Source organism: Dipodomys ordii, unplaced genomic scaffold, assembly GCF_000151885.1.
Source record: "Dipodomys ordii isolate 6190 unplaced genomic scaffold, Dord_2.0 Scaffold164, whole genome shotgun sequence".
NCBI lineage: Eukaryota > Metazoa > Chordata > Mammalia > Rodentia > Heteromyidae > Dipodomys > Dipodomys ordii.
In genome coordinates, this window is record NW_012267380.1 from 2,645,506 (window position 1) to 2,671,141 (window position 25,636).

The window sequence follows — 25,636 nt, forward strand, 5'->3', positions numbered from 1 at the left end:
AGTCACACACATGCACTATTATGTGTCTCGCCAACCTTTTGCTCAGGCTGATCTCAAACCACAATTATCCTATGCTCTGCCTTGTGAGTGGCTGGGACTATAGGCATGAGCCATAATGCCCAGCCTAATTCAGTAACAACTTAAGTCTAAAATTTGATGGTGCTGATGATATTGACCTTTCAAAAAGCCAAGACAAACAGCTCTTCCCCAATTATGTCTCATGAGAGTCTCCAAGTCTCTAAAGAGAAAACTAAACAAGCTAGCCATGCAATAGGTATGCAACTCATACCAAGCAACTACAACAAAAACCCACCCTGAACAGCCATGATTACTGTCCCTGAAAGGACAAAAAGGAAAATTAACATATCAAGTAACTATAGTTATTACTTTAAGAACAAAAGGACATAACTGTTTTCAGTTTAAAAAATGCATGGGATAAAATGTTCTGGGACAATAAATTTCAGACTTGAGAACTAATACCCAGATCACAGAATGAAGTAGAGAGATGCCAACAGTCCCCCCACTGTCCTGCTAGGGGACTCCGAAATCATGAGTTATTAAGGCAAAGATTTGTTGAGGAAAACAAGAATACAAAAGACAAATGACTGGAGAAGACAATGCATGACTTTCCTACAATGAAGGAAAGAGCGGAGGCAAGGGTGAGCCTGCAACAGAAAGCCTCAGCTTCCCTTGGCACAAGCAGACAGAACGGCCCCTGCTCATGCCACAGGCACCCCAGCCATCACAGGTGCGCCTCACAGGTGCAAATTTAAAAATAAAATTCATCTCCTCCTCAAAGAAAAACACACTTTCACGATTATTCTGCCAGACCTTTCATTCTTTCATCCATTCTCTACTTCTCAAAAGGAAAACAGCCACTGAGTCAATCTGTAAGCTCCTACCTATGGGGGCTGCTTGTGATGAGGGATGGTACCACACAGCATTCTGTGCCAATTAAACCAAGACCAAGAATCACAGTCCGTGTGGAAAATGAAACTTAACACCTTCACGGTGTAGGTGACATATTTAACTTTCGACTCAGGTTAAAAGCACATACCTGTCCTAAGGAGTATTCAAAGGTGACCATTTTATTTTTTTCTTTAAAAAAAAACTGAAGATGTGAATCCTTGCAAGCAAAACGAACAAGAACATGTTATTGTCCTTACTACAATTAATGAGCCAGACAGGTAACATCCACAGAATGGAGTGGTGCTCTGAAATGTAGGGTCAGACTCTAGGTACAGACTGTTCCCCACACTGTGCATACTGGATAGAAACAGGAACCTAAGCCTCCTCCACCCACCAGCAACGAGGCCCCAGAGCTACAGCCACCAGAGACTTCAGTCCACACTAGATGGGAACACCATGTGCACAGCGACCCCTCTCCACACTAGGTGGGAATGCCACATGCACAGCGACCCCTCGCTACCCTAGATGGGAACACCAACACGTGCACAGTGACCTACCACCCTTCTCCATACTACATGGGAATGACGTGCACAGCAACCCCTCTCTACACAAATGGGAACGCCATGTGCACAGCGATCCCTCTCCACACTAGTTGGGAATGTCATGTGCACAGCGACCCCTCTCCACCCTAGATGGGAACATCACACACACAGTGACCCACCACCCTTCTCCACACTACATGGGAACACCATGTGCACAGCAATCCACCACCCCTCTCCACACTAGATGGGAATGCCATGTGCACAGCGACCCCTCTCCACACTAGATGGGAACACCACGTTCACAGCGACCCCTCTCCACACTAGACTCAAACGCCACGTGCACAGCGACCCCTCTCCAGACTAGATTCGAACACCATGTGCACAGCGACCTGCCACCCCTCTCCACACTGGATTCGAACACCATGTGCACAGCGATCTACCACCCCTCTCCGCTCTAGATGGGACCACCATGTGTACAGCAACCCCTCTCTATACTAGATGGGAACACCACGTGCACAGGCCCAGGTGAGGCCAGAGGCTCAGGCTCCCAGTGCAAAGCACGTGCATCATTGGACCGATTTCCAAATAGATTTTATAAATATGTACAAGTCAGTTACAGGCACTTGAAATGTCTTTGGCTGGAATAACCAACACTGCAAGGTCTTGTTTTCAGAGTGGCCAGGCCCCAGCTGGGTTCAGCAGGCAATGATTATGGTTCAGTCTCTCTCAGAAAACGAGGCTATGGGGTTAGGCTTCAGCCAAAGCCACCTAGGAGAGAGCAAGACAGCAATGCATCAGACAGGGAGTCCAAGGCCTGCCAGCCCTGTGGACACCCCAGGGGCCCAGCCACTGCAGAGACTGCATACAGGGACCAGTGGGGAGTAACTAAACCCCTAAGGCAGGAAGCAAACGCAAACCTATACGTCTTTGGAAAGCAGCAGGTGAGCTGCACTGAGAGCTAACTATTGGGGACCCCCTTAGCAATCGTACCTGTCTTCTCAGATCATGGAAGTGGCCCACAGGTGACCCACCCAGACAAGGGGTGACAAGGGGGACTCAGAACTGCCACAGTTAGGAGCAGGTAGTAGCCAAGAGTACATGGGACCTGGTTAAAACCCAACACCATAACTGAGGAATGCAAGTCTGGAGTCATTTCTTCAGAGGAAAGATGCTACTCACATGAGCTTGGTAAGCATTATCTGGGGGTTTTGGAGCAAGACACTGGGCCACACTCCGAGCCCTGCTCACCTTCTCAGGACAGAACTCAGGATTGCTCTGACGCAGTTTGCTGGGTCGGCCTTTTATAACAGCATAGCAGAACATCGTGATCACCATCACGAAGAGGAAGTAACTGGTGTGCATGAGATGCAAATTTATTAACGAGCGGTCATCCTAAATAAACAAGAGAAAAATCCAGAAACATAGGCACTGAGTTACTGAATAGTTTCAGCACTATTTCTGAAGACAGGACTGCAAATTTCTATCAACTTTTCACTCCTTATCTAGAATCGAAGGGATCCCTTTCACGGCTCCCATTAAGAACAGATACCATGCTTGGAAGCTATGGCCACTAGGGACCACCCACCCCTTCCTCTGCCCTGGTTGCTGCCTGAGCCCACAACCCAGGTACCACCCCAGGGAAGCCCCCAGAGACCTCTTCCCTGGACACACACTCTTCTTGCCTCTGCATTCCTAACTTCATGCTACCCCATTCCAGAAAGGCTTGTACACACCTCTTCTGCTTCCGTCTGTATTTTCCCCCTTCTGTACATCCCTGCTGAAAGCCTGCGTTGTCTGCTTGGGTTTACAGGCCATCAGTCCCTGGCCCTGCAATGGCAGAGGGACCCCAAACACACCTCTTTTCCTTCCCTCCTCCCACGGCTGGTCCTCACACCAGCCCTCACTCGGCTTCTTACCATTTATACACACCAAGCAGCAGCATCAGGCAACAGAGCAGTTTTCCTAAGGCAAGGCCTTTGCCCAGCAGCGGCAAGGGCTATCTGGCCCAGTAAGAGGCTGGCCCACCAAGGGAAAAAAGCTTTCTGGACCTGCCTTCTGCCCTCCATCCACCCTGACCTCCACCACTCTCACACCTACAAATCCCCCCACCTACCAACTTCCAAAACTGAGTCACAGGAATGGCAAAGAGCCAGGCCCAAGGAAGAGAAGTTCTCTCCATGTGCAGGAAGGAGAGGAAGGGCCTACCAATACCATGCAAGGACTGCAGGCTGAGCATAAAGCTGAGTAAGTGAATCCCTGTCCAGCAGACAGACAGTACTGCCTCCCCCTTTCCTTGGCTGAGTTAAATCTTACTTGGTGTCTAGCCAGATCCCTCCTGCTCTTCTTTCAGACCCTCCAACCCCGAATTCTACCTTTAAACCCCAATAGCATTCCTTATTGCTCATGTGACCCTGAACACATAGCCTTCCATGAACAATGAAGGAGGAACACATCGATAAGCCACACAAATAGCTCTTGAGCCCTGATGGCTTAAGAACACAGAAGTTGCTCAATAAATAATGACTTCTGAGTGAAACAGAAAATTAAGAACAAGATTTCTCTTAACCAAAATAGTGACATGTTTTTGCCAGTCTCAACCATTTCACCTAGTCTCCAATCCAGCTGGAAATCTAGTTAGCTAACTGAAGGATGAATGTAACATGGCCTCCACCCAAAGTTTCAGAGGGGCTGGGAAGGTGGCTCAGTGGTAGAGCACATGCCTTGCATGCCAGAGGCCCTGGGTTCGATTCCTCAGTACCTCATAAGCAAAAAGAAAAAAGCCAGAAGTGGCGCTGTGGCTCAAGTGGTAGAGCACTAGCCTTGAGCTAAAGAGCTGAGGGACAGCACCCAGGCCCAGAGTTCAGGCCCCATGCCCGGACCCAAAAAAACAAAAAAACAGAAACCAAAGTTCCAGAAATCTCTGTCTGGCACACAGACACACACAGACACACAGACAAACTTACATCTGGAATGATCACTGTGAGCTTGGGATTTAAAGCATGGTAGACTTTCCCAATGGCTCCCTTGTAACACCAAAAAGGGTTGTAGTCTTGCGCATACTTTGTGTTGGCATCTCTGGCAGTAGTGAAGATCTTATACCAGAGGGTGGCGTTGCTGTACGTGTCAGGAACACAATGAGGGGGCTGGCTGCAGAGGGAAGAGAGGGGGAGATATATTCTGTGACCAAGACACTGACCTGAGCTCTCCAGCCTTGCATCTGGCCAAAAACTGCAGAGCAAGCCACAGAGAGAAAGAAAATGTTTCTAGTAACATGATCCTTTGGAATGAGGATGTGTTTAGTCAGAGAAATGACTGCTGTTGCTTAACAATCATGTAACAAAGGTCGGGGTGTGCAATCTCCTGGATCCTTACTAAGTATGGACACTTCCTTCAGAGTCCACCACAATCCTCTTGTATGAGGGCAAACAAGGCCTGCTCCTCTTCTTCAACTATTTCCTTCAGCTGCCTAAATCATCAATTTGTGTACAAACTCTTACAACAGGCCTTACACAGCAAATCAAGTTTAATTTGAACTTTGGGTGAAGGCCACGTTACATCCTTGAATTAGTTTACACTTGGCTAACTAGAATTCTAGCTGGGTTGAAGACTAGGTGACATGGTTGAGACTGGCAAAAACATAAATAAGATAAATCCTAAGGTAGTTCTTACCTTACAAAGATTCACCATAGAATTCCTTTAAGTAGGCTGTTACTATGTATCTCACGTATTTTTTAGAACCACTTTCTTATACAGAGAGAAAAGAAAAAGGAAAATAAATCCTTAGCTGGGAGCGGATGATGTGCATGCACTCACAGACACTGCTATTCTGGAGGCTGGAGTAGGATCAGAAGATCAAGGCCAACCTAGTGAGGATCTGTCTCAAAATAAGTAAGCAGGGCATGGAATGTGGCTTAGTGGTAGTGCATGCTTCATGCACACTAGGCAATTCCTCAGTACCACATACACAGAAAAAGCCAGAAGTGGCACTGTGGCTCAAGTGGTAGAGTGCTAGCCTTGAACAGAAGAAGCTCAGGGACAGTGCCCAGGTCCTGAGTCCCAGGCCCCAGGACTGGCAAGAAAAAAATAAACAAATAAGCAAATAAATAGTAAAGAAAAGAAAGAGAGAAAAAGCAAAGTGAGAGAGCAACACAAAACCTGAAGCAGGATTGAGAAATAGTCACTGACAAAGAAAACCCAATATGTGGAGTACCAATGGCTCATAGTTGTAATCCCAGGGGACTGAGATCTAAGGATAGTGGTTCCAAGTCAGCCCTGGAAGAAAAGTCTGTGAGGCTCTTATCTCCAATTAACCACCAAAACAACCAGAAGTAGAGATGTGGCTCAAGTGGTAGAGCACCAACCTCGATCAAAAAAAGCCAAGTGAGAGCACAAAGCCCTGAATTCAAGCCTCAGTACAAGCAAGAATAAGTAAGGCTTAATATGTACTCGTGGAAATGCACAAAACATTTACTTTAGGCTGCTAAGGACTACTCTGGCTGGAGGATTAGCATTTCATTTTTCTCTGCATGACATTTTCTTTCTACTCTGGTAGGAAATGCCACTTAGGACTCCTGACACAAGCATGGCTGTCCCATCCCCGCACACAACCGTCGTGTGCCTGACAACTTACACGGTGACTGGGAAGACGCTGGGGGAGGCCGTGAGCGTCATGCAGGCTGTGAACACCACTTGCTCACAATGGCCATGAAGGGCACAGTCATCGGAGCTCCAGGCTGCAGGCAGGGTAAAGGTTATATTTATCTCCTCATGGGCCTCCCTGCCTGTGAGAGAGAAAACCAGTGCTCGGTGAGGAAGCAAGCAGAAGGATCCACCATTGTCCCTGGCATCCATCCTGCCTCTGAGCAGTCACAGAGGGGAAGAGCCAGGCAAAATCTGAGGTGGAAGGAAGGCCTGGCTAGGTGACAACAGCACTGTCACCACACTGTCCAGTCCTCTTCCCACTTCCAATCTGCTTCTATACATACGGCTCCACTCTGACTATACAAAGGGAGGGCCACACCATCTTACACACTCAGGACAGGCCATGGGGCTTGCAGACAATGACACTTCAACTAGACCAGTGTGCTCTGAGGCCATGGTTGGAAGAGAAAGGTCTACTTACACCAGGAGACTGTGCTCACGCCTGTAATCCCAACTACTCAGGAGGCTGAGATCTGAGGATCATAGTTCAAAGCCAGCCCAGACAGGAAAGTCCATGAGACTCATCTCCAATTAACTACCAAAAAGTCTGGAAGTGGAGCTGGGGCTCAAGTGGTAGAGCACTAGCCATGAGCAAAAAAGCTCAAGGACAGCACTCAGGCCTTTGGTTCAAGCCCCAGGACCAGCACAAAAAAGGAAAAAGGAGAGAGGAAGGGGAGAAGAATGGGAAATAGAAGGGAAAAGACAAGAAAATGGAGAGAGAGGAAAATGGAGAGAGGAAAGAGGAGGAGGAGGGTGAAGGGGAGGTAGAGAAGGAGAGAGAGATTAAGAGGAAGAGGGAGAGGGAGAGGGAGAGAGAGGGAGAGAACAGGGTGAAGGTCCACACCACGTGGAAGCCCAGAAGCCTCCCATGTCCTTATCACCATGGGTGTGGCTCTCCTCCCAAAGGAGATGGGCAGGCCCCCACAACTCTCTTAAGGATTTCAAACAATCCAGGCCAGGCCAGGCCACAGGAAGCCTTCCATGGCTTTCCCAGGTCTCTCCTGATCACTGTGGTCCACCACGGCTCAACACTGCCAGTGTGGTGCTAGCTGGTCTACAGGTGATTACTTAACAAGCGGCTCCTTTGTGCAGGGACTATTTTAAGTGTCCAACAGATGTTAACTCATGCTATTTATGTCTCTCCTACATCTCCAAACCCAGGGGGATGAGACCTGATCTCAGGTTTTTCTAGCTCTCCTGGAGGCGAGCAGCCCTGAGCTGGCCATAGGGGCAGGAAAGTTGCAGCCTAGCATGCACACGCCTGTCCAGCACTTAGAACAAGGGTAAAGTAGATACATGGCAGAACGTTTGTAGAACATGCTGAAAACTCCAACAGAACGAACCAGAGTGTAAGCAGTAAGTCTGTAAAAGCAATTACAGTGGAGCCACATGAATGTCAACCCCCACTGGAAAATCCAAGTACAACTTCTGACTCCCTCAGAAATTTCCTTACAGCTTGCTCACAGCTCACTGGAGGCCTGGCAGGGACCAGTCCAGTTACTCTGCATTCTAGTGTGTGATGTGTGTGCTACATGTGTTGCATGTATGTTTCATGTGTCGTCTACTGCATGTGTTTGTTGTATGTTGCTATGTGTACTGCACATGTTTCATGTGCTGTGTCACAGGTTGATATGTGGCATATGTGCTATGTGTTTATGTCATTACATGTATGTGTTGTTTGTGGATATTACACGTATTGCTTGCTGTGTGTATATACTATGTATATTATAAGAATATTATACTGCATGTGAATGCTGTGCCTGTTATATGCAGATACAATATGTATTATATTTATGTTGTTAGACATTACGTGTTTGTGCTACATATTTGCTATATGTGCTACATGCATGGTATATGTGGCCAACATGTTTATGTATTTACACATGTGCTGCTTGCTGCTCTTAGGTGTTACATGCATGGTGTGTTGTGTGTTGTGTGTGTGATCGCTTTTTACTGCGATGCACACACAATCTGCCAGACAGTAACACTCAGTGTCACATTATGTATTTCCATTTCCATTCCAGCTTTAGGGTTTTTTGGGACAAAAGTCTTACTGAACTGCCCAGGCTGGACTCCAACCTCCTCCCAATCACAGGGGTGGCACAGGGGCACTACTGCACCCAGCCCCTCCCGCACATGGCTCTTCAGGCAGGTCCTCCAGTACGCACCCTGGCCTCCATCCCACCTGTGGCAGCAGGAAATGGTATGAAGAACATCACCAGCATTCGTAACTTGGCTCGGGTCCTATACCTCTACCTCTGCTTACATTTCCTTTGACAGCAGGTCAAGCTCTGCTTGTGTGCTATGCACCCCCTAAACTTGTCTCGCCCTTGCAGGGCAGGCATTCCACTGGGTGTGGAATAGGATCTCACACTCTGCCTGGGCTGGCCTCCAACTGAAACCCTCTCAATCTCTGTCTCCTGAGTTGCTGGGATTCCAGACAGGCATGTCCACCGTGCCTAGCCCTGCATTTTAGAATCTTATTGTAGATACGCATGTCTTACAGTAGTGAGTGACTTTTTAACAACCACTATCTACATACCTTTGATGCAGTCATGACATGCCTTTTAAATTACTTTTTTGATACTTCAAGGCTATATATGACTCATCTATTTTTTTCAGTACCACAAATAAAAAGGTTTTTCTAATTCCAAGTATCACTAGACTCATGCAGTTCAAATTTGTATTCATCTATAGTCAACTGTGTTAAGGCTGAAGAAGGCCTTTCAGGTCTCAGTTTCTCCTCCTAGCACCCCATCTCCTTGCTAGGTTGCAACCCAGGGCGTCCCAGGCCAGGTGAGTGAGGTGAATGCCTCAGGGGCTGCAGCAGTGCCTCCACTCCCATTCTCAGGAGTCTTCACCCTGAGCTGTGTGGAGCAGAGGAGCACCAGATGAGGAAAGGACTTGAAGACAGCCCCACCTGTCTCTACAGCAAGAGCAGCACATGAGGACTGGGAGGGAGGGGGAGGCAGGTGCAGTCTACCCACAACTGCACCAGACCCAGAAAGGAAGTGGCCCCACACACATACCTGAAAGTCCAATCTGATGGCCCAGGATGGTGGAATACAAGTGGGTGACATTGCGCGAGTACCCTCCAAAGGGTCGGAGCGGGTCCAGGGTCAGGGTAATAGCCACTGAGATGTTGACTGGGCCTGAGTCTTCCAGGGCCTGTGGAGCCTGGGTGGACACTCGGGCCTGCCCACTGGTCACTGTGCTCTCTGGAGTTGTGGTGTCATTGGATAGATGCTTCAATGTCTCATTTTCTGATACGCACAAGTCCAAATCATTAAACCTCAGGAGGAAAGTATTCCAGTCCTTCAGAGAAGGGAAAATAAAGAGAAAGAAACATAAGCAATCCCAAGATCCTCTCCACATGGGGGTGGGCCCCGCCTGGTGTGCCACCAGCTCACGTGGAAAATCACGATTATGAATCACAATTCTGTCACACCAAATACAAGGCCCCCTGCACTGCAAGTAGTGTGACACTCCTAGTCATTTATCTCTCTGGAAACTATCCTCCACATTGGGTGTTTTGTTTTGATTCCCTTTCTTTAAAAGTTTTCATTGTAAAGGTGATGTACACAGGGGTTACAGTTACGTGAGTCATATACTGAGTATATTTCTTTTTGAACAGTGCTACCCCCTCCCTCATTTTCTCCCAGTTATCTCCCTTGGCATGAGGTTTTAAACATGCCACGACAGCAGACTTCAGGATAATGGTTATTTTGAATCCAGCATATTATACTTTAGAGAAAAACCTGCCTAACCTGGGAATCAAACATGGAAGTGTTAACAAAAGGAGTAACATATGAAAATCATGAACATGATGCATATATCAGCTACGATTATTCATTTTGAAGATGAGGCTACTTATACAAGTCCGCAGGTCATACACCCTGAGTCTTCTTCCTATAGTGAGAAGAGCGAACACTCCTAGCACTCCTTGTCCCCCGAGTCACAGGTTTGCAGAAACAATTCCACAGGGGAGGGCACCATACATACATACATACATACATACATTCACCTGTTTTTTGTGCTGAGCAGGGCCTAGGGTGCTGCACATGCTAGGCAAGTGTACCACTGCCGAGCTACATCCTCAACCTTCTAGCACAGCCTAAATGGATGACTTAAATCTTAGGCTAGTTTTAGAAAACACATAAGGCTAATTATGTCCTAATTAAATAAATACTAACACAATTAAGGACTCCCTGGGCCTACATTAATGCAGCAGGAAAACAAAGGAGAGCTTTGCTGGCCCATTACAGAGTATGGAAAACATGGTTGAATGCAAAGACAAGCTAAGAGGTACTTCTAACTCCACTAACAGTGCTGCTCACTTAAAAATGCCACCTAAATAATCCCCAAGGGCCAAGTGATCTGTCATTAGAACATTAGTCCCCAAGTATGTGACATTTAAAGACTGTGGAGTGGCTGCAGCGATTAAATTTCCCTGACAGAAACTGAGCAGTCCATAGTGCAGACATGAGCACAGTGAGGCCCAGAGGAACTTGGGCTCTCTACTCCAGGGTGGAAACAGTAAGAAAAGAGCATCAAGTCCTGAACCACTGACTCTCCTAAGCCCTTAGGAATCCTATGCCAGGTTCTGCAGCCTCAGGCTACTGCTCCCCTGCAGAGCAGGGGCTGTGCTAAGCCACAGGGAGCACTGTGGGACAGGCCAGGTGACATCCCAACCACTGCTGTGGTCGAAGGTACTACATGACTCCAGCGCTGCAAGGAAACAACAATGTACAGTTCTGCACATGCCCAGAATGGTCAATCCGTCCTATATGGGTAAAGTCTGCCTGTACACAATTTAAGGCTTCCCAAGGTTCAGAAGAGAGGTAGAATTAAGCCAGCCAGGGGCTGGGAAGGTGGCTCAGTGGTAGAGCGCTTGCCTTGCATGCATGAGGCCCTGGGTTCGATTCCTCAGCACCACAAAAGCAAAAAGAAAAAAGCTGGAAGTGGCGCTGTGGCTCAAGTGGTAGAGCGCTAGCCTTGAGCCGAAGAGTTGAGGGACAGCACCTAAGCCCAGAGTTCAGGCCCCATGACCGGACCCAAAAAAAAAGAATTAAGCCAGCCAATATGGTTCTGGTAAGAAACCCTTTGAAAGGATTTCATGGTAGAAATAAGTTACAGCCTAACTGTATCAGATTCACATGGAAAGACTGTCCCTGCCACCAAGATAGCCCATGATCTTGGAGGAATGGCAGAGCAAAGCCAGTGGCACAGGCCTATAATCCAAGCTGCTCAGGAGGCTGACATCTGAGGACCACCGTTCAAAGCCAGCACAGGCAGGAAAGCCCTTGAAACTCTTATCTCCAATTAACCACCAAAAAAAAAAAAGCCAGAAGCAGAGCTATGGCTCTGCTTGTGGTAGAGCACAAGCCTTGAGTTAAAAAGCTGAAGGACAAGCCGGGCACTGGTGGCTCACGCCTATAATTCTAGCTACTCAGGAGCCTGAGTTCTGAGGATCACAGTACAAAGCCAGCTGGGGCAGGAAAGTCCGTGAAACTCTTATCTCCAATAAACCACCAGAAAACCAGAAGTGGCGCTGTAGCTCAAGTGGTAGAGCGCTCACCTTGAGCTGAAGAGCTGAGGGACAGTGCTCAGGCCCAGAGTTCAAGCCCCATGACTGACAAAGAAAGAAAGAAAGAAAAAGAAAGAAAGAAAGAAAACAGCAATGAGCCTCTGGATAGAGGCTACAGCAAGCTCTCCAAATGCACTCACCCATCACTTCACCCAGATTCATTACTGAGGGTTTTGTTCTGAATAGGTGTCATGGGAGATGGGAGGCAGAGCTCTGTGTAACAGTGTACACAGCCAAAAGGTGTCCCTGTGCAGTGGGTATGGTCAGCCTGAGAAGGGAGGGACACAGTACCTCTGCCATGCCTGGTGACTTGATCTCCTTGATCTTGAAGAAGTAGCCCAGGGTCAGGAAGGCGATGGCCATGGCACTCACGCTGATCATGAAGACCACCAGTGGGGGCCGGCTGCTGATATACAGCTTCAGGTTCTCCAGGGGGTTGATACTCAACATTATTCTCAGCAGCACTCCCTGAAAGAAATCAATCGAAGGTTCCTGACTAATGCCAAAAAAGCGGTGATTCCTTTTCATTCCCCTTGGTTGTATTAGAGATTCAAGGAGACAGTCGCTGAATCTGAAAAAATGCCTGATCAATAAATTCATTGAAAGCTGAGCATGGCATCCCACACCTATAATCCTAGGCAAAGATGGGAGGAACAGAGTTCAAGGCCAACCTGGGCATGAAGTTTGAGACTCCATCGCACTCGATGGCTGGACACAGTGGGGCACACTTGTCATCCAAGCTGCTGGGGAAGCACAGTAGGAGGACCACAGTCCAGGCCAGCAGGTGAATAAGAACACATCTCAAAAAGGAAAAAGGCACTGGTGCCGATGGCTCATGCCTATAATCTAGCTACTGAGGAGGCTGAGATCTGAGGATCAAGGTTCTAAGCCAGCCCAGGCAGTAACGTCCCTGAGACTCATCTCCTATTAACCACCAGAATCCTATTAACCACCAGAAAACCGAAAGTTTTGCTGTGGTAGAGTGCTTGCTTTGAGCTGAAGAGCTCAAGGACAGCACCCAGGCCCAGGGTTCAAGACCCACAACCAACAAAAAAAATTAAAAAAAAAAAAGGGACAAAGAAAAAAAAAAGAATTGGAGGTATAGCTCAATGGCAGAGCACCTTGATTTATAAGAGTGAGGCCTGGAGGTCAAACACAGTATTATCAATGCATTCAAAAAATAAATTGAAAAGCAAATGTAATCATGCTTTTCAACATGCACTATGTGGAAAATGATCTATATAACATGTGGGCAGGGATGGGAAGGGAAAAATGAAGGAAGCAAAGGAAGGGGTATATGTCAAAAAAAAAGTATACTCTTTACCTGACTTAGAAAATGGTAACCCCTCCGCACACCACCTTAATAATAACAAAAGACTAGAAGGAAAGTAAGCATGGGGATGCATGCCCATGATTCCATCACTCAGGAGGCAGAGGCATGAGGAATCACAAGCTGGAGGCCAATCTGGGATACACAGCAAGACCCAGAACTGCGCTGGCTACTTAGTGTGATCCTATCACATACAAAAGACCAGAAGTGAAGTCTTTGTTCACTGACACTGCCTCTAAGTGGGTTAACTTGAGAGACAGATAGTGAATCTTCTAAATAAGCTATAATAAAAGCTACTGCTCCTATATCACTCTAAGAAAACGACTCAGCCAGGAAGATGGTGTACACTGTAAATCCCAGCACTGGGGAGGCAGGGTTAGGAGGGTTGTGATTCATGTTCCACCTGGGCAAAATACCTAGTGATACTTCATCTCAACAAACAATTGGATGTGGTGGTGTGCAGCTATGTGGAAAGAGTAGGAAAGAGGGCTGAGGTCTGAGGCAAAAGCACAAGACGCTATTCCCAACATAACTGAAACCGAAAGGACTGAGCATGGCACCAGGGGTAGAATACTTGCCTGGCACATGCAAAGTCCCAAATTCAAATCCCAGCACCACCTAACACAATCAGTAAGTAGATGAATGATCTGTCCAACAGGGGCTGACAGGCCCTACTGCTGAGAAGCAGCCAGGTTGCTAGTTCACTCACTCCTCTCACACCCCAGGACCCATGCCCTGTACCTGCCAAGCTAGGAATCGATTTATTACTCCCTGCTAAGATCCCCCAAGCACCCTGCCATGCCTAAGATAAAGCCAATAACAGCTCCTCTCATGGGCCCAGGATCACAACCCAGAAGTCTGCCTACCTTCCCAACTGTGCATCCACCTCCCACTTCTGCACTGGGCTTGCGGCACAGGTCCTCGGCTGCTTCTTAGGATCCACCTGCTAACTTCCTGAGGGAAGTCTTGTGGGACTGAACAAGCCACACGTCCACCTGGGGTTTGGTGCTGCTTCTCACCCATGGGCCTAGAATGCCTATCCCTGTACTTAGGTGTTCTTTCCTTAATTTCAACCGCATTTTCCACATTCCAACTGTAACTAGCACTGTGTTACTCTCAAATTCTTCCTACAGGCTTTGAACCTAATCAGAAAGTTTGCTCCTCCAACCTAGATGCTTTCCCCAAACTCTATACACTTGTTCTTCTGGCTGTTTTCTTCTTTTTCTTGTCATGTGTGCTCTTCTGCACTGGTGTCAGAAGATGAGAGAGCTACATGGACACAGTGCTAGCTGTGCCCCTTCTGGGCTGTCAGTGTCTGGGGCTGAAGCTGGGTGGCAGTGTATACTTAGCAGGCACTAGGCCTAGGTTCAATGCCCAGCAACATCCCACAAATGAAGTTTACCCATGTGACTGCTGGCGTATTGTGTCACCTCTCATTTTGACTCCACAGGGGAGAATATGTTGCCCTTGCACACCGAGAACACATAAAGATGAGCACACTAAAACAACATTAACAGAAAGCAAGTTTTAAAATGTCTGGACTAGATTCTAAATTCTACAGGTAAAACAACTCCCAAGAAAACCTGCAGCTACAAGCTGTGCTCGCCCCTCTGAGGTGTAAACAGTACTTCTCTTCCTCACAGGCAAGCCCAGTCCTTAAATTGTCAAGCTTCACCCGCCTCAGTGGTGCAGGCTTCTAATTCCAGCTACTCAGAGGTGGAGATCATAAAGACTGCAGTTTGAGGTCAGCCCTGGGAAAGTCAGGTCAACAAGCTGGGCATGTGAACACCCTGCTAATTCAGCAACTCAAGAGGCAAGGGAGAGTCCTGGCCCAGGCAAAACACAAGCCCTGATCTGAGAAAATAAACGAAGCAAAACAATCATGGGGATGCAGTTAAAGTGGCAGAGTGTTTGCCTAGCAACCAGAAGACTTGAGTTCAAACCTATTTTTAAAAAAGGAGGGTACATTATCCATGCACATTTTCTGACTTACTACATATGAATGCAGACACTATTACTGATGCTGTATCTGCAAATATACATTCACCTCTCTGACACTCATCTCTTCCCTGGCCAGACACAGGCTGCACTTGCTGCCCAGGCACAGTGGCTCTCCGGGAGGTGACACTGGGAGCCAGCAAGGTCTTCCACAGCATCACCCACAGAGGTACTGCAAGAGGGATGTAAGTGGCTCCCAAACAACTGGGGTCACACAGGGCCACCTCAGCCTGCTCTGCATGGGGCCCAACCCTTCACCCTGCACACACTCCACAGGGAAATGCCTGCTCTACTTCCCAACACCTGTGCCAACACTCAATGTCCAAAGGAAATTATCTTTATACTCCACACTGTACCTCGCTGAAACTGAGCATCTTTTCTGTTTTTTATCAGCCATGTAGGATCACTCAAAAATGAATGGCTTGAATCCTCTAACCTTTCAACTCCTGGTGTTAGTCTGTTTCTTACTAAGGTATAGAAGTTCTTTTGTGGAGTTGGAGGTACGGCTCAGGTGGTAAAGTGCCAGCCAATGAGCAAAAGCCAAGTGTTAGTTCCGGTCTCAGACAAAATAAAGTTCTTTTACTGGGCACTGGTGGCTCACACCTGTAATCCTAGCTACTCAGGAGGCTGAGATCTGAGGATTGCAATTCAAAGCCAGCCCAGGCAGAAAAGTTCCTGAGATTCTTATCTTCAAATAACCATTACAAAACTGGAGGTGAGTCCAGCACTAGGTGGCTCATGCCCATAATCCTAGCTGATCTGAGGACGTCGGTTCAAAGCCAGCCCAGACAGGAAAGTCTGTGAAACTCATCTCCAGTAAGAAAAAAACAGAAGTGGCACTGTGGTTCAAGTGGCAGAGCACTAGCCTTGAGTAAAAGAAGCTCAGGGACAGTGCCCAGGCCCTGAGTTCAAGCCCCACAACCAACAAAAAGAAAAAAAAAATTTTGATGTTCTGGGTTCTGAGCTTTTAACATGTGGAGCTCTTTTTTTTTCTTTTTTGGTTGGTCACGAGGCATTTCAAATGAACAGTCACATACTTCACTCAGCATGATTCCTTCAAGCTTGAGCCTCACTGCTCCTCAAGAGTACTCACCCTTCCATCCAACTCCCCTGCCTCTTGCCTCCTCCTTACTGCCAAACACACCCACTGCACACAAGAGTTTACACTTACCACTCTAGCTATCATGCATAATCCCATTAGAAACTTGTGTGTAAATCTGTGGAACAAATGCTGTAGCTGCCAGCAGCATTGCCAGGCACTACCTAACCGCCCAACTCTTTCCAAAGAGGAACATACACTGCTAGTGGGAATGTTCAACCACTCTGAAAAGTAGTTTGGAGACATCTCAAAAAACAAAACAAAGTATTACCCTATGATCCAGCAATTCTACTCTTAGGCATATTTCCAAAACATTGTAAGTCAGGATACAGCAAAGCCAATAGCACAACCATAATCCTTACTGCACTATTTACCACAGTCAAGATATGGAATCAGCCTAGATGCCCCTCAATGGGCATATGGATCAAGAAGATGCTGTATACATACACAATGGAATTCTACTCATCCATTAGGAGAAATAATATTATATCATTTCCAAGGAAATAGAAAGACCTGGAAAAAATTATGTTAAATGAAGCAAGTCAGGCCCAGATAGACAAAGCATGCATGTTTTCCCTAATATGCAGAATCTAGAACTGATTTGTAAATGTACAAGTAAACACAAGAGGATTATATACAAGTTCACACAAATGCATCTTCAGGGGAGAATTCAAATGGTATAATTCCTTAGAAAAACTAGCAGTGCAACAAAATGAAGAGCAGGAAACTGACACTCGAAAGGGGACAGATGAATAGAGAGGAAGAGGGTGAGAATATCGTCATAATATTTAATGCATAGCCTACAAAATTAAGAAAATGGGGCTGGGAAGGTGGCTCAGTGGTAGAGCGCTTGCCTTGCATGCTTGAGGCCCTGGGTTTGATTCCTCAGCACCATATAAGCAGAAAAAAAAGCCGCAAGTGGCGCTGTGGCTCAAGTGGTAGAGTGCTAGCCTTGAGCTGAAGAGCTGAGGGATAGCGCCCAGACCCAGGGTTCAGGCCCCACGACCGGACCCAAAAACAAAACAAAACAAAATTAAGAAAATTAAGAGGAGCTGGGAATATGACTAAGTGGTAGAGTGCTGGCCTAGCATGCATGAAGTCCTGGGATCAATTTCTCAGCACCACATAAACAGAAAAAGCTGAAGTGGTGCTGTGGTTCAAGTGGTAGAGTGCTAGCCTTGAGCAAGAGAAGCTCAGGGACAGTGCTCAGACCCTGAGTTCAAGCCCCAGGACGGGCACCAAAAAAAAAACGAAGTAACTTAAGGATGATAAAAGGAATGCCATCAATCAAGATGAATTGTACTCATACAGTGATTTGTTGGATGGTAACTCCTTTATACAACTACTTAAATATATATAATATTTATATGTGTGTGTGTGTATATATATATATATGTATGACAGGCTTAATACACAGAGGGGGGGGGAAAAGGGAGCTAAAATATATATTTTGGGGGGGGGTCCAGTCGTGGGGCCTGAACTCTGGGTCTGGGCGCTGTCCCTCAGTTCTTCAGCTCAAGGCTAGCGCTCCACCACTTGAGCCACAGCACCACTTCCGGCTTTTTTCTTTTTGCTTATGTGGTGCTGAGGAATCAAACCCAGGGCCTCAGGCATGCAAGGCAAGCGCTCTACCACTGAGCCACCTTCCCAGCCCTAAAATATATTTTAAGTCCAGAATATAAAGAGATTAATATCCAGAATATAAAGAGAACTCAAAAAATTAAACAGAATAATTCATCTAATAAATGGACAAGCAAACTGAGCAGACAGCTCTCAAAAGAATACAAATGGCTGATAGATACATGAAGGAATGTTCAACATTCTTAGCCATTAGGAAATGCAAATGCCAAAAAAAAAGAAAAAGAAAAAGAAAAAGAAAAACAACACTAAGATTCCATCTCATCCCAGTCAAAAAGTACAAATGTTGGAGAGGATGCCAGGGAAAAGGGAACTACGCACATTTGGTGGGAATGTGCACTAGTGCAACCACCATGGAAGTCAGTGTGGAGCTTCCTCAAGAGTCAATGTGGGCCTTCCTATTACCTGACATTCCACTAGTGGGCATGTGCCCCAAGCAGGGCAAGCCAATACCAGAGAGACACTTACCTGCACAACTTTGTACACCACATCACTGTTCACAGCAGCCAAACAGAAATTTGTAGGAAAATGGACACAATTGAAGGACCTCAGACTGAACCAGCTCAGAAAGCAAAATATTGTGTTTTCACTCTTGTGTAGAAGTTAGACCTAAGTTAGACATATATACACAGACATGTGTACCTATCCATGGATAAACACTGAACATGAATCTAAGGGGGAAGAAAAAAAGAACAGAGGTGTCCTGAGTAAATGCCCATGCTGAAAACAAAGAACTGGCTACAAAGGCATTCATTCAGGAGCATTAGAAAAGGTCACATGCAGTCACCACAGCATCTCCTCAGCATGAAAACAAGACAGCCATCAAAAACACAGTATCTGGGGCTGGGAAGGTGGCTCAGTGGTAGAGCGCTTGCCTTGCATGCATGAGGCCCTGGGTTCGATTCCTCAGCATCACATAAGCAAAAAAAAAAAAAAGAAAGAAAAAAGCCAGAAGTGGCGCTGTGGCTCAAGTGGTAGAGCGCTAGCCTTGAGCTGAAGAGCTGAGGGACAGTGCCCAAGCCCAGAGTTCAGGACCATGACCGGACCCAAAAAAAAAAACAAAAACAAAAACAGCATCTGAAACCCAGATCCTGTCCCTGCTTGTTCTCAGGGGAATGTTTTCAGGGCCCCACCCACCCATGACAGCAAAACATTTGTAGAGCTCAAGGCCCTCCTACAAAACACATGGTGTCTTCTCAGAGCACCTGCCTATGGCTGCAGTCACACAAACCTTTTTTTTTTTTTTTTGGTCAGTAGTGGGGCTTGAACTCTGGGCCTGGGCACTGTCCCTATGCGCTTCAGCTCTACCACTTGAGCCACAGCACCACTTCTGGTTTTCTGGTGATTAATTGGAGAGAAGAATCTCACAGACTTTCCTTCCCATGCTGGCTTTGAACCGTAATCTCAGATCTCAGCCACCTGAGTAGGGTTACAGGCTTGAGCCACTGGTGCCTGGGTTTTCTTTCTTTCTTTTCTTTTCTTTTTTTTTTTTTTGTTGCAGGTTCTGGGACTTGAACTCAAGGCCTGGGTGGGTACTGTTCCTGAGCTTTTGTACTCAAGGCTGGTGATCCACCACTTGAGCCATTAGCTCAAGATAATTAGAGATAAGAGTGTCACAGAATCTCCTGTCCGAACTGTCTTCAAACCTCGATCCAAAGATCTCAGTGCCCTGAGTAAGCTAGGATTACAGGCGTGAGACACCAGTACCCATCCAGATCTTCCTCTTTTTAATCATAGTGAAGGGACCAGCCCAGGGTCACCTATATGAAATAAGCACCCTCTCCTTGGGCTTCCTCCAAGCCCATTTCTAATCATTTTCAACAATAAAATCCATCAATGTAATGAACTGATTCTGCTAATTTACTAATAAAAACACAACTTCATAAAAATTTAATTCCATTCATTAATGAAGATGACAAAAAAAAACACGAAATACTTTTCTTTGGTTGTGGGGGGAGGGGTGTTGGTTGTGGGGCCTGAACTCTGGGCCTGGATGCTGTCCCTCAGCTCTTCAGCTTAAGGTTAGCACTCTACCACTTGAGCCACAGTGCCACTTCTGGCTTTTTCTGCTTATGTGGTACTGAGAAATCAAGCCCAGGGTCTCATGCATGTAAGCAAGCACTCTGAGTCACCTTTCCAGCTCCTAAAACACAGAATTTTAAAGAATATTTTTATCTACTTGTTAGTTCTGCAGTGCTGGGATAGAACCTGGGGCATTCCTAGATGGTGCTCAAGAACGCTTCCGCAAATCCATCTCAAATAAACACAGCAGCAAACGGAAGCACACTCCTACCTGTTCTGGTGCTACTAAGGTTCCCTTAACTTGATGCCACCAGGTCTGCAGGCTCATAAGCAGCTCAAGTGCAAGCAGGAGACACTGACCCAGGCTCCTCCAGGCAACTGGAGGGGTGGGGGGGAAGGGGGTAAAGGAGGAACACAGTGTTCTCCAGACAGGCAGAGGATGAGAGGCCATAGCAGTGCAGAGAGAGGTGACCAGGAGAAGAAGGACCCACCCACGCTGCTGAGCTGTGCGCCAAGCCATATCAGAGAACAAGAAAAGTCCTACAGCAGGTGCTTTACAAAGTCCTGAGGAGAGAGGCAGGAACAGGGTAGAGGGAGGCAGAGGCTGAATTCCATGTTTCAGGACTGGCCTGGGCTGAGTGGGGTTCACTCCTCAATACCCAGAAAACACAGGCAGGAAGCATGCAGTGTGGAAAAGAGGAAACCTACACACAGAATTTTACCATGGGATTAAAATTTTTATTAGCCAGGAAGCAAATGAACATATTTAAGCCTGTGGGACAAGGCCTGTGAGACCTATCTATCCCTGGCTCTCTCTCTGTCTCTCTCTCCCCCAAAGTACTTCAAAGTTTCTCACATGGCTACTTGCTGAAGTTTTCAGGTAGGTGTATTCTAGTTTAACCTGGACTCTTTGGACTGGAGAGGGATTCTAGATTCCCAGCAGTACTTCCTCAGTAGTGTCACACTTTACCTAAGGTATTCTCACTTAAGGTACACTAAGCTACCATCTGTGCCCAGAAATAAGCTTTCCTTTACACAACAACAACAAACACCATTCATCCTCTGCTAGACTCTACCTCAGGCTAACAGGGAACTCCTCATAGTGGATACACAACGGGATGATGACAGGGAGTGGGAGAATGGGAAATGAGAGCTGCAGATACCCAAGAGAAACACTCGGGCCTTGACCTGACAGGAGAAATGGGAGAGAAGACAGGGCTGGGGTGTGGCTCAAAGCAGAGCAAGGCCAGAGTTCTATCCCTGCCATGTCTGAGCTGCCACAGACCATTGCAGTGCTGAGCCTGAGCCTCGCAAAAAAAAAAAACACAAAAAACACAAAAAAACAGAGACCCAATGGCAGCTGCCCCAGAAGAGCTGAGGTAGAGCACCTGCTGGGGTGAACAGGCCCGTGCAGCCAGACAGCCTGTCACAGAGGGGGAAAGTGTCACCACCGAGGTGGGGAATGCGGGGGGGGGGGGGGGGGGGGGGGGGGGGGGGATGGGGAGAGGGGAGGACACAGACACAAAGGGGGGAGGGGAGGTCACAGTGGGGGAGGGGTAGATCAGAAGGGATGGAGGTCACAGAGGGGGAGGAGGATGTCACAGAGGGGGAGAATGAAGTCACAGAGGGAGAGGACAAGGTCACAGAGGTGGGGGATGAGGTCACAGAGGGGGAGGGGGAGGTCACAGATGAGGTCACAAAGGTAGGGGACAAGGTCACAGAGGGGTTAGGACACAGCAGGCCTTCAGACAGGGAGCAGGGTACTGAAGGGTTCCAGCTGAGAGACCATGCTCAGCCTCAGCCAGTCCTCCTCTGGTCCCCAGGGCCTCACCTCGCCCCTCCTCCTGGGTGGTCCCCCTCCCACTCCCAGCTCCAGCTGGGGTCTCTGATCCAATAGACTCAGTTAGGGCTTCAACTGCCCTGCAACCTCCTCCCCTTCAGATCTCACACCTACATGGCCCTGTGAGGCCATCAGTCAACAATCGGGGCCTTGGACAGCCATGGACTCTGCGCTCCTGCAACCACACAGACCAAGTACTACAGTGCCCCCTTCAGAAGGCTCCAACTCCAGTCTGTTCTCAGCCACAGAAACTCCAAATGTAGCCTGCTCACACCACTTCTCTCAGTCATGAGGCCATCTCCATGCAGCTCCAAGAGGCCTGGCCATAAGGCCGACCCCATCACTTTCTTGTTAGTTTGCTTGAGCCAGTCATGGGGCTTGAACTCAGAACCTAGGCACTATTGTCTGTGAAGGAGGCACTGTGCTGAGTTTTGCAAATATTATACATAACCCTTACCACATCTGTGTTTTATGGATAAGATTAAATTATGGAATGGGAAATTAAGGGATATGGAGAGTTGGTTTATTGGCCTAAGATCATATAATAAGTGAACTAGGGAGCTGCTCCCTAGTAAATACAACAGGTCTGAAGGAAGAGGAAACATCATCAAATGGGACAAAGACTGAAGTGCATCCATACAATTTTGCAACAAGACATACACTGTGGTAGAATGCTTGCCTGAGTGAGACTTAGAATCCACCCTAGCACCATCTGCACATCTACAGTAATGTAAGCAAACCCCTTCCAGTGGAGTGATAAAGAGGCAGAATCCGATTACTGAGGATTAGGGGGTGAGAAAACCTGTTGCTAAAGGCTACCAACAATAATGCCATGTCCAAGGCACCACCCCTCCTGCTTCATGGGCACCCCACCTTTTAAGCTCCCTGGCCCTTCTAGGTGGACACCACTACCACTGCTCTCCAGGTGGAAGTTGTGTCAGAGGCTCAGGAGTCAACAGTCATGCTGCAAGCATGGGCTAAGTATATTCTGAGTTAATTCATCTCTCAAAGCCATGCTCTTCTTCTCTCAGTGCTATGGCTGATACGAAGGTTTCAAGCCCAATACCAAGCTGAAAAACACAATGACCAACTTCATGTGCCAAGATGTAAGGTGCCTTTTACTGACTCCAATAACAACCACAATCAAGCCCCACTTTTTTTAAATAAATAAATCTGCCATAGGTCCAAGATGACAATAATTTCTATTCTTCAGTAGTTCTTTTGCTTTTGTGTTTTGGTTTTTGTTTTACTAGCTGACCATCTTACAACAGAAAAAAAATGAAAGTATTTGGGGTATGAAAGATATTAAGAAAAGTCACAGCAGGGTGCCCGTGGCTCCCACGGGTAATCCTAGCTACTTAGGAGGCTGAGATATGATGATCGAAATACAAAGCCAAGTAAAGTCCATGAGACTCTTACCTCCAATTACGCACCAAAAAGCAAGAAAGTGACTCAAATGGTAGAGCGCTAGCCTAGAGGGGAAAAGCCTGGGAAGAGCGCCTAGGCCCTGAGTTCAAGCCTCAGGATAGAGGGAGGGGGAGCTGCTGCATCTACGTGCCTTTTTTTCCCATTTACATGCCATCTTTTTCTCAGTAGCCCAATCTGGCCTGGAACTCAGGAACTTCCGTCTCCTGCCTCGCATATAAGATCTCAAAACCACTCCCAAATTTGCTCTATTATAAAACACGGTTCAGGGGGTTCACACCCGCCCTCCATGGGCACCGCGGGTCCCTCCGCGGGAAGCGCCTGACGAACCCGCGCGCGGACGGGCGTTTCACACACCACACTGGGGCCAAAGGCGGCAAGCACCAACAGACCGCTCCAGGACGCAGCCCCACTCCGCAGGCCCGGGCTCCCCGCGCACGGCGGCCCGCGCTCACGAGTCCGGGCGGACCAGGGGGGAGCCGCGCTCCGGGCTGGGCGATCTGAGGCCCGGCCCGCGCGCCCGGCTCGCGCCCGCCCGCCCCGCTCACTCCGGCCCGGCCCGCACACACCCGCCCGGGCCAGCCCGCCCCGCTCACCCGCCTCGCGGGCGGTGTCGCCTGGCCCGGCCCGGGCCCGCTGCTGGGCGGCCGCCCGCGGCGACGCGGGGCTCACTGGCGGCGGCGCGCGACGGGCCAGGGGCCGCTCGGCACCATGCTCCCCGCCACTCCGAGCTCAGCGTCCCGCTCCGCAGGGGGACCCGACGGCCCGGGCTGTGGGCGCCCGGCTCCACCGCAGCAGCGTAGGCTCCGCGCGGACTCCGGCGGCCGTGGCTTCCGGGTAAAAAAAAACACACACGCCAGCGCCGTCGTCGCCGTGACCTCTGACCCCTGACGTCGACGGCGGCGCGGCCGGGACAGAATTCTGCGGACGCCAGCAGCGGAGCCCTGCCCACCAGACCCCGTCCAGGTGTGCGGCGGCGTGCGAGGTGGCTTCCCCGCGTCCGGGGGCTCTGTGCCGGGGTGTGGGATTGTGCGCGCGGAGTCTGCATGGGTGTGCGTGTGTCGTTACGCTTGGAGTGCAAGGGTGGGTATGGGGCACGTGTGGCCATTTCTACTGACGTGGACTCAGGAAACAGGATATGTGCGCGCGCATGCGCGCGCCTGTACCACGCACTCGTGGATGGCGACTGCAGTGTGCGCGTGCCCGTGGGTGTCTGATTCCCGTGCTGTGTGTTGGCCACGGCTGATACTAGCATAGTTTCGCACTTTGCCTACCAGTGTGAGACCTGGAATTTGACCTCCACCACTCCAAAAAAAAAAACTAAAACTAAAGTATCAAGTGGGTATGGGAGCGGCTCTTAACTCTACTTACGGGAGAAAAAAGCCAAAACTTGGAGATGTGTTTCTAGTGGTAAGAACTCCAGCCTTGAGCAAAAGGCTTAGTAGGAACACTGGCCCTGAATTCAAGCCCCCAGAGCCAGTACCAAAAAAGAGTTGCAATTCCTACAGTCATTTAGTAAAATAACGTGATATTGTCATTTAGTAAAATAATTTGATATTATCAAAGTACATTTAAAGATAAGCAGATCATCTCGAGAAAATATTACTCTTCCCGGCTGTGAGGCTCATGCCTGTAATTCTAGGTGCTCAGGAGGCTGAGATCTGAAGATCAAGGCTCAAAGCCAGACCAAGCAAAAAAGTTTGTGAGACTCATCTCCAATTAACTACTAAAAAAGGTGGTAGTTAAAATGTGGTTCAAGCCGGGCACCGGTGGCTCACGCCTGTCGTCCTAGCTACTCAAGGAGGCTGAGATCTGAGGATCGCAATTCAAAGCCAGCCCGGGCAGGAAAGTCCATGAAACTCTTACCTCCAATAAACCACTAGAAAATCGGAAGTGGCGCTGTGGCCCAAGCTGTAAAGCTCTTCCCTTGAGCTGAAGAGCGCAGGGACAGCGCTCAAGCCCAGAGTTCAAGCCCCGCAACCGACCACTCCCCCCCCCCAAAAAATGTGGCTAAAGTGGTAAAGAGCTAGCCTTGAGCAAAGCATCTCAGGGACAGTGTCCAGGTACTTGAACAAGAGCCCAAATACACAAAATATGTATTTTATTTTGCTTTTTTTAATTGCCAGTCCTGGGGCTTGATCTCAATGTTCCAGAGAATGTGGCAGAGGAGCAGCCTCACAGCATGCCCTTTGCATAGAAGATACGTAATATCAAAGACACATCCTATTGACATTTTATTCCCTTATTGAAGATAAAATGTATTGGATGGGTTGTTCTGTTACATTCTTTACTGTGACACCCTGATCTGCAGCAAATCTCCTTTAAGTTGTTTTTCTCAATAATTTTGCAACAGCAATGGGAAGCTAACAGACAAAATTCATAATTCTTAGCTGTCTTCCACTATTTGGACAGATTTATGCATTTAAAAATGATTGCTATGGGCTGGGAAAGTGGCTCAGTGGTAGAGTGCTTGCCTTGCATGCATGAGGCCCTGGGTTTGATTCCTCAGCACCACATAAGCAGAAAAAGCTGGAAGTGGCGATAT

At 48.0% G+C, this 25,636-nt stretch overlaps 1 protein-coding gene across 1 annotated transcript; it reads right to left on the reverse strand.

Moving 5' to 3' along the window:
• Positions 1 to 2,025: 2,025 nt before the first annotated feature.
• Tmem248 (transmembrane protein 248) lies at positions 2,026 to 23,938 on the reverse strand. Its single transcript, XM_013033215.1, has 7 exons — positions 23,688 to 23,938; positions 12,031 to 12,207; positions 9,182 to 9,467; positions 6,082 to 6,232; positions 4,415 to 4,598; positions 2,700 to 2,843; positions 2,026 to 2,219 (listed from the first exon to the last, which is right to left on the reverse strand). The coding sequence occupies exons 2-7, from the start codon at positions 12,187 to 12,189 to the stop codon at positions 2,199 to 2,201; spliced, it is 945 nt and encodes a 314-aa protein (XP_012888669.1). The 5' UTR covers positions 12,190 to 12,207; positions 23,688 to 23,938; the 3' UTR covers positions 2,026 to 2,198.
• Between the last annotated feature and the right edge of the window lie 1,698 nt (positions 23,939 to 25,636).

Bases quoted from the DNA above. Each gene is read 5' to 3' on its own strand.
- Tmem248 (XM_013033215.1), bottom strand. From the start codon at position 12,189: ATGTTGAGTATCAACCCCCTGGAGAACCTGAAGCTGTATATCAGCAGC. The intron at 9,468-12,030 runs GTACTGTGTCCC...CCTTCTCTGAAG, and splicing joins AGTCACCAGGCATGGCAGAG to GACTGGAATACTTTCCTCCT. The intron at 6,233-9,181 runs GTATGTGTGTGG...TCTCTCTCACAG, and splicing joins CCATCAGATTGGACTTTCAG to GCAGGGAGGCCCATGAGGAG.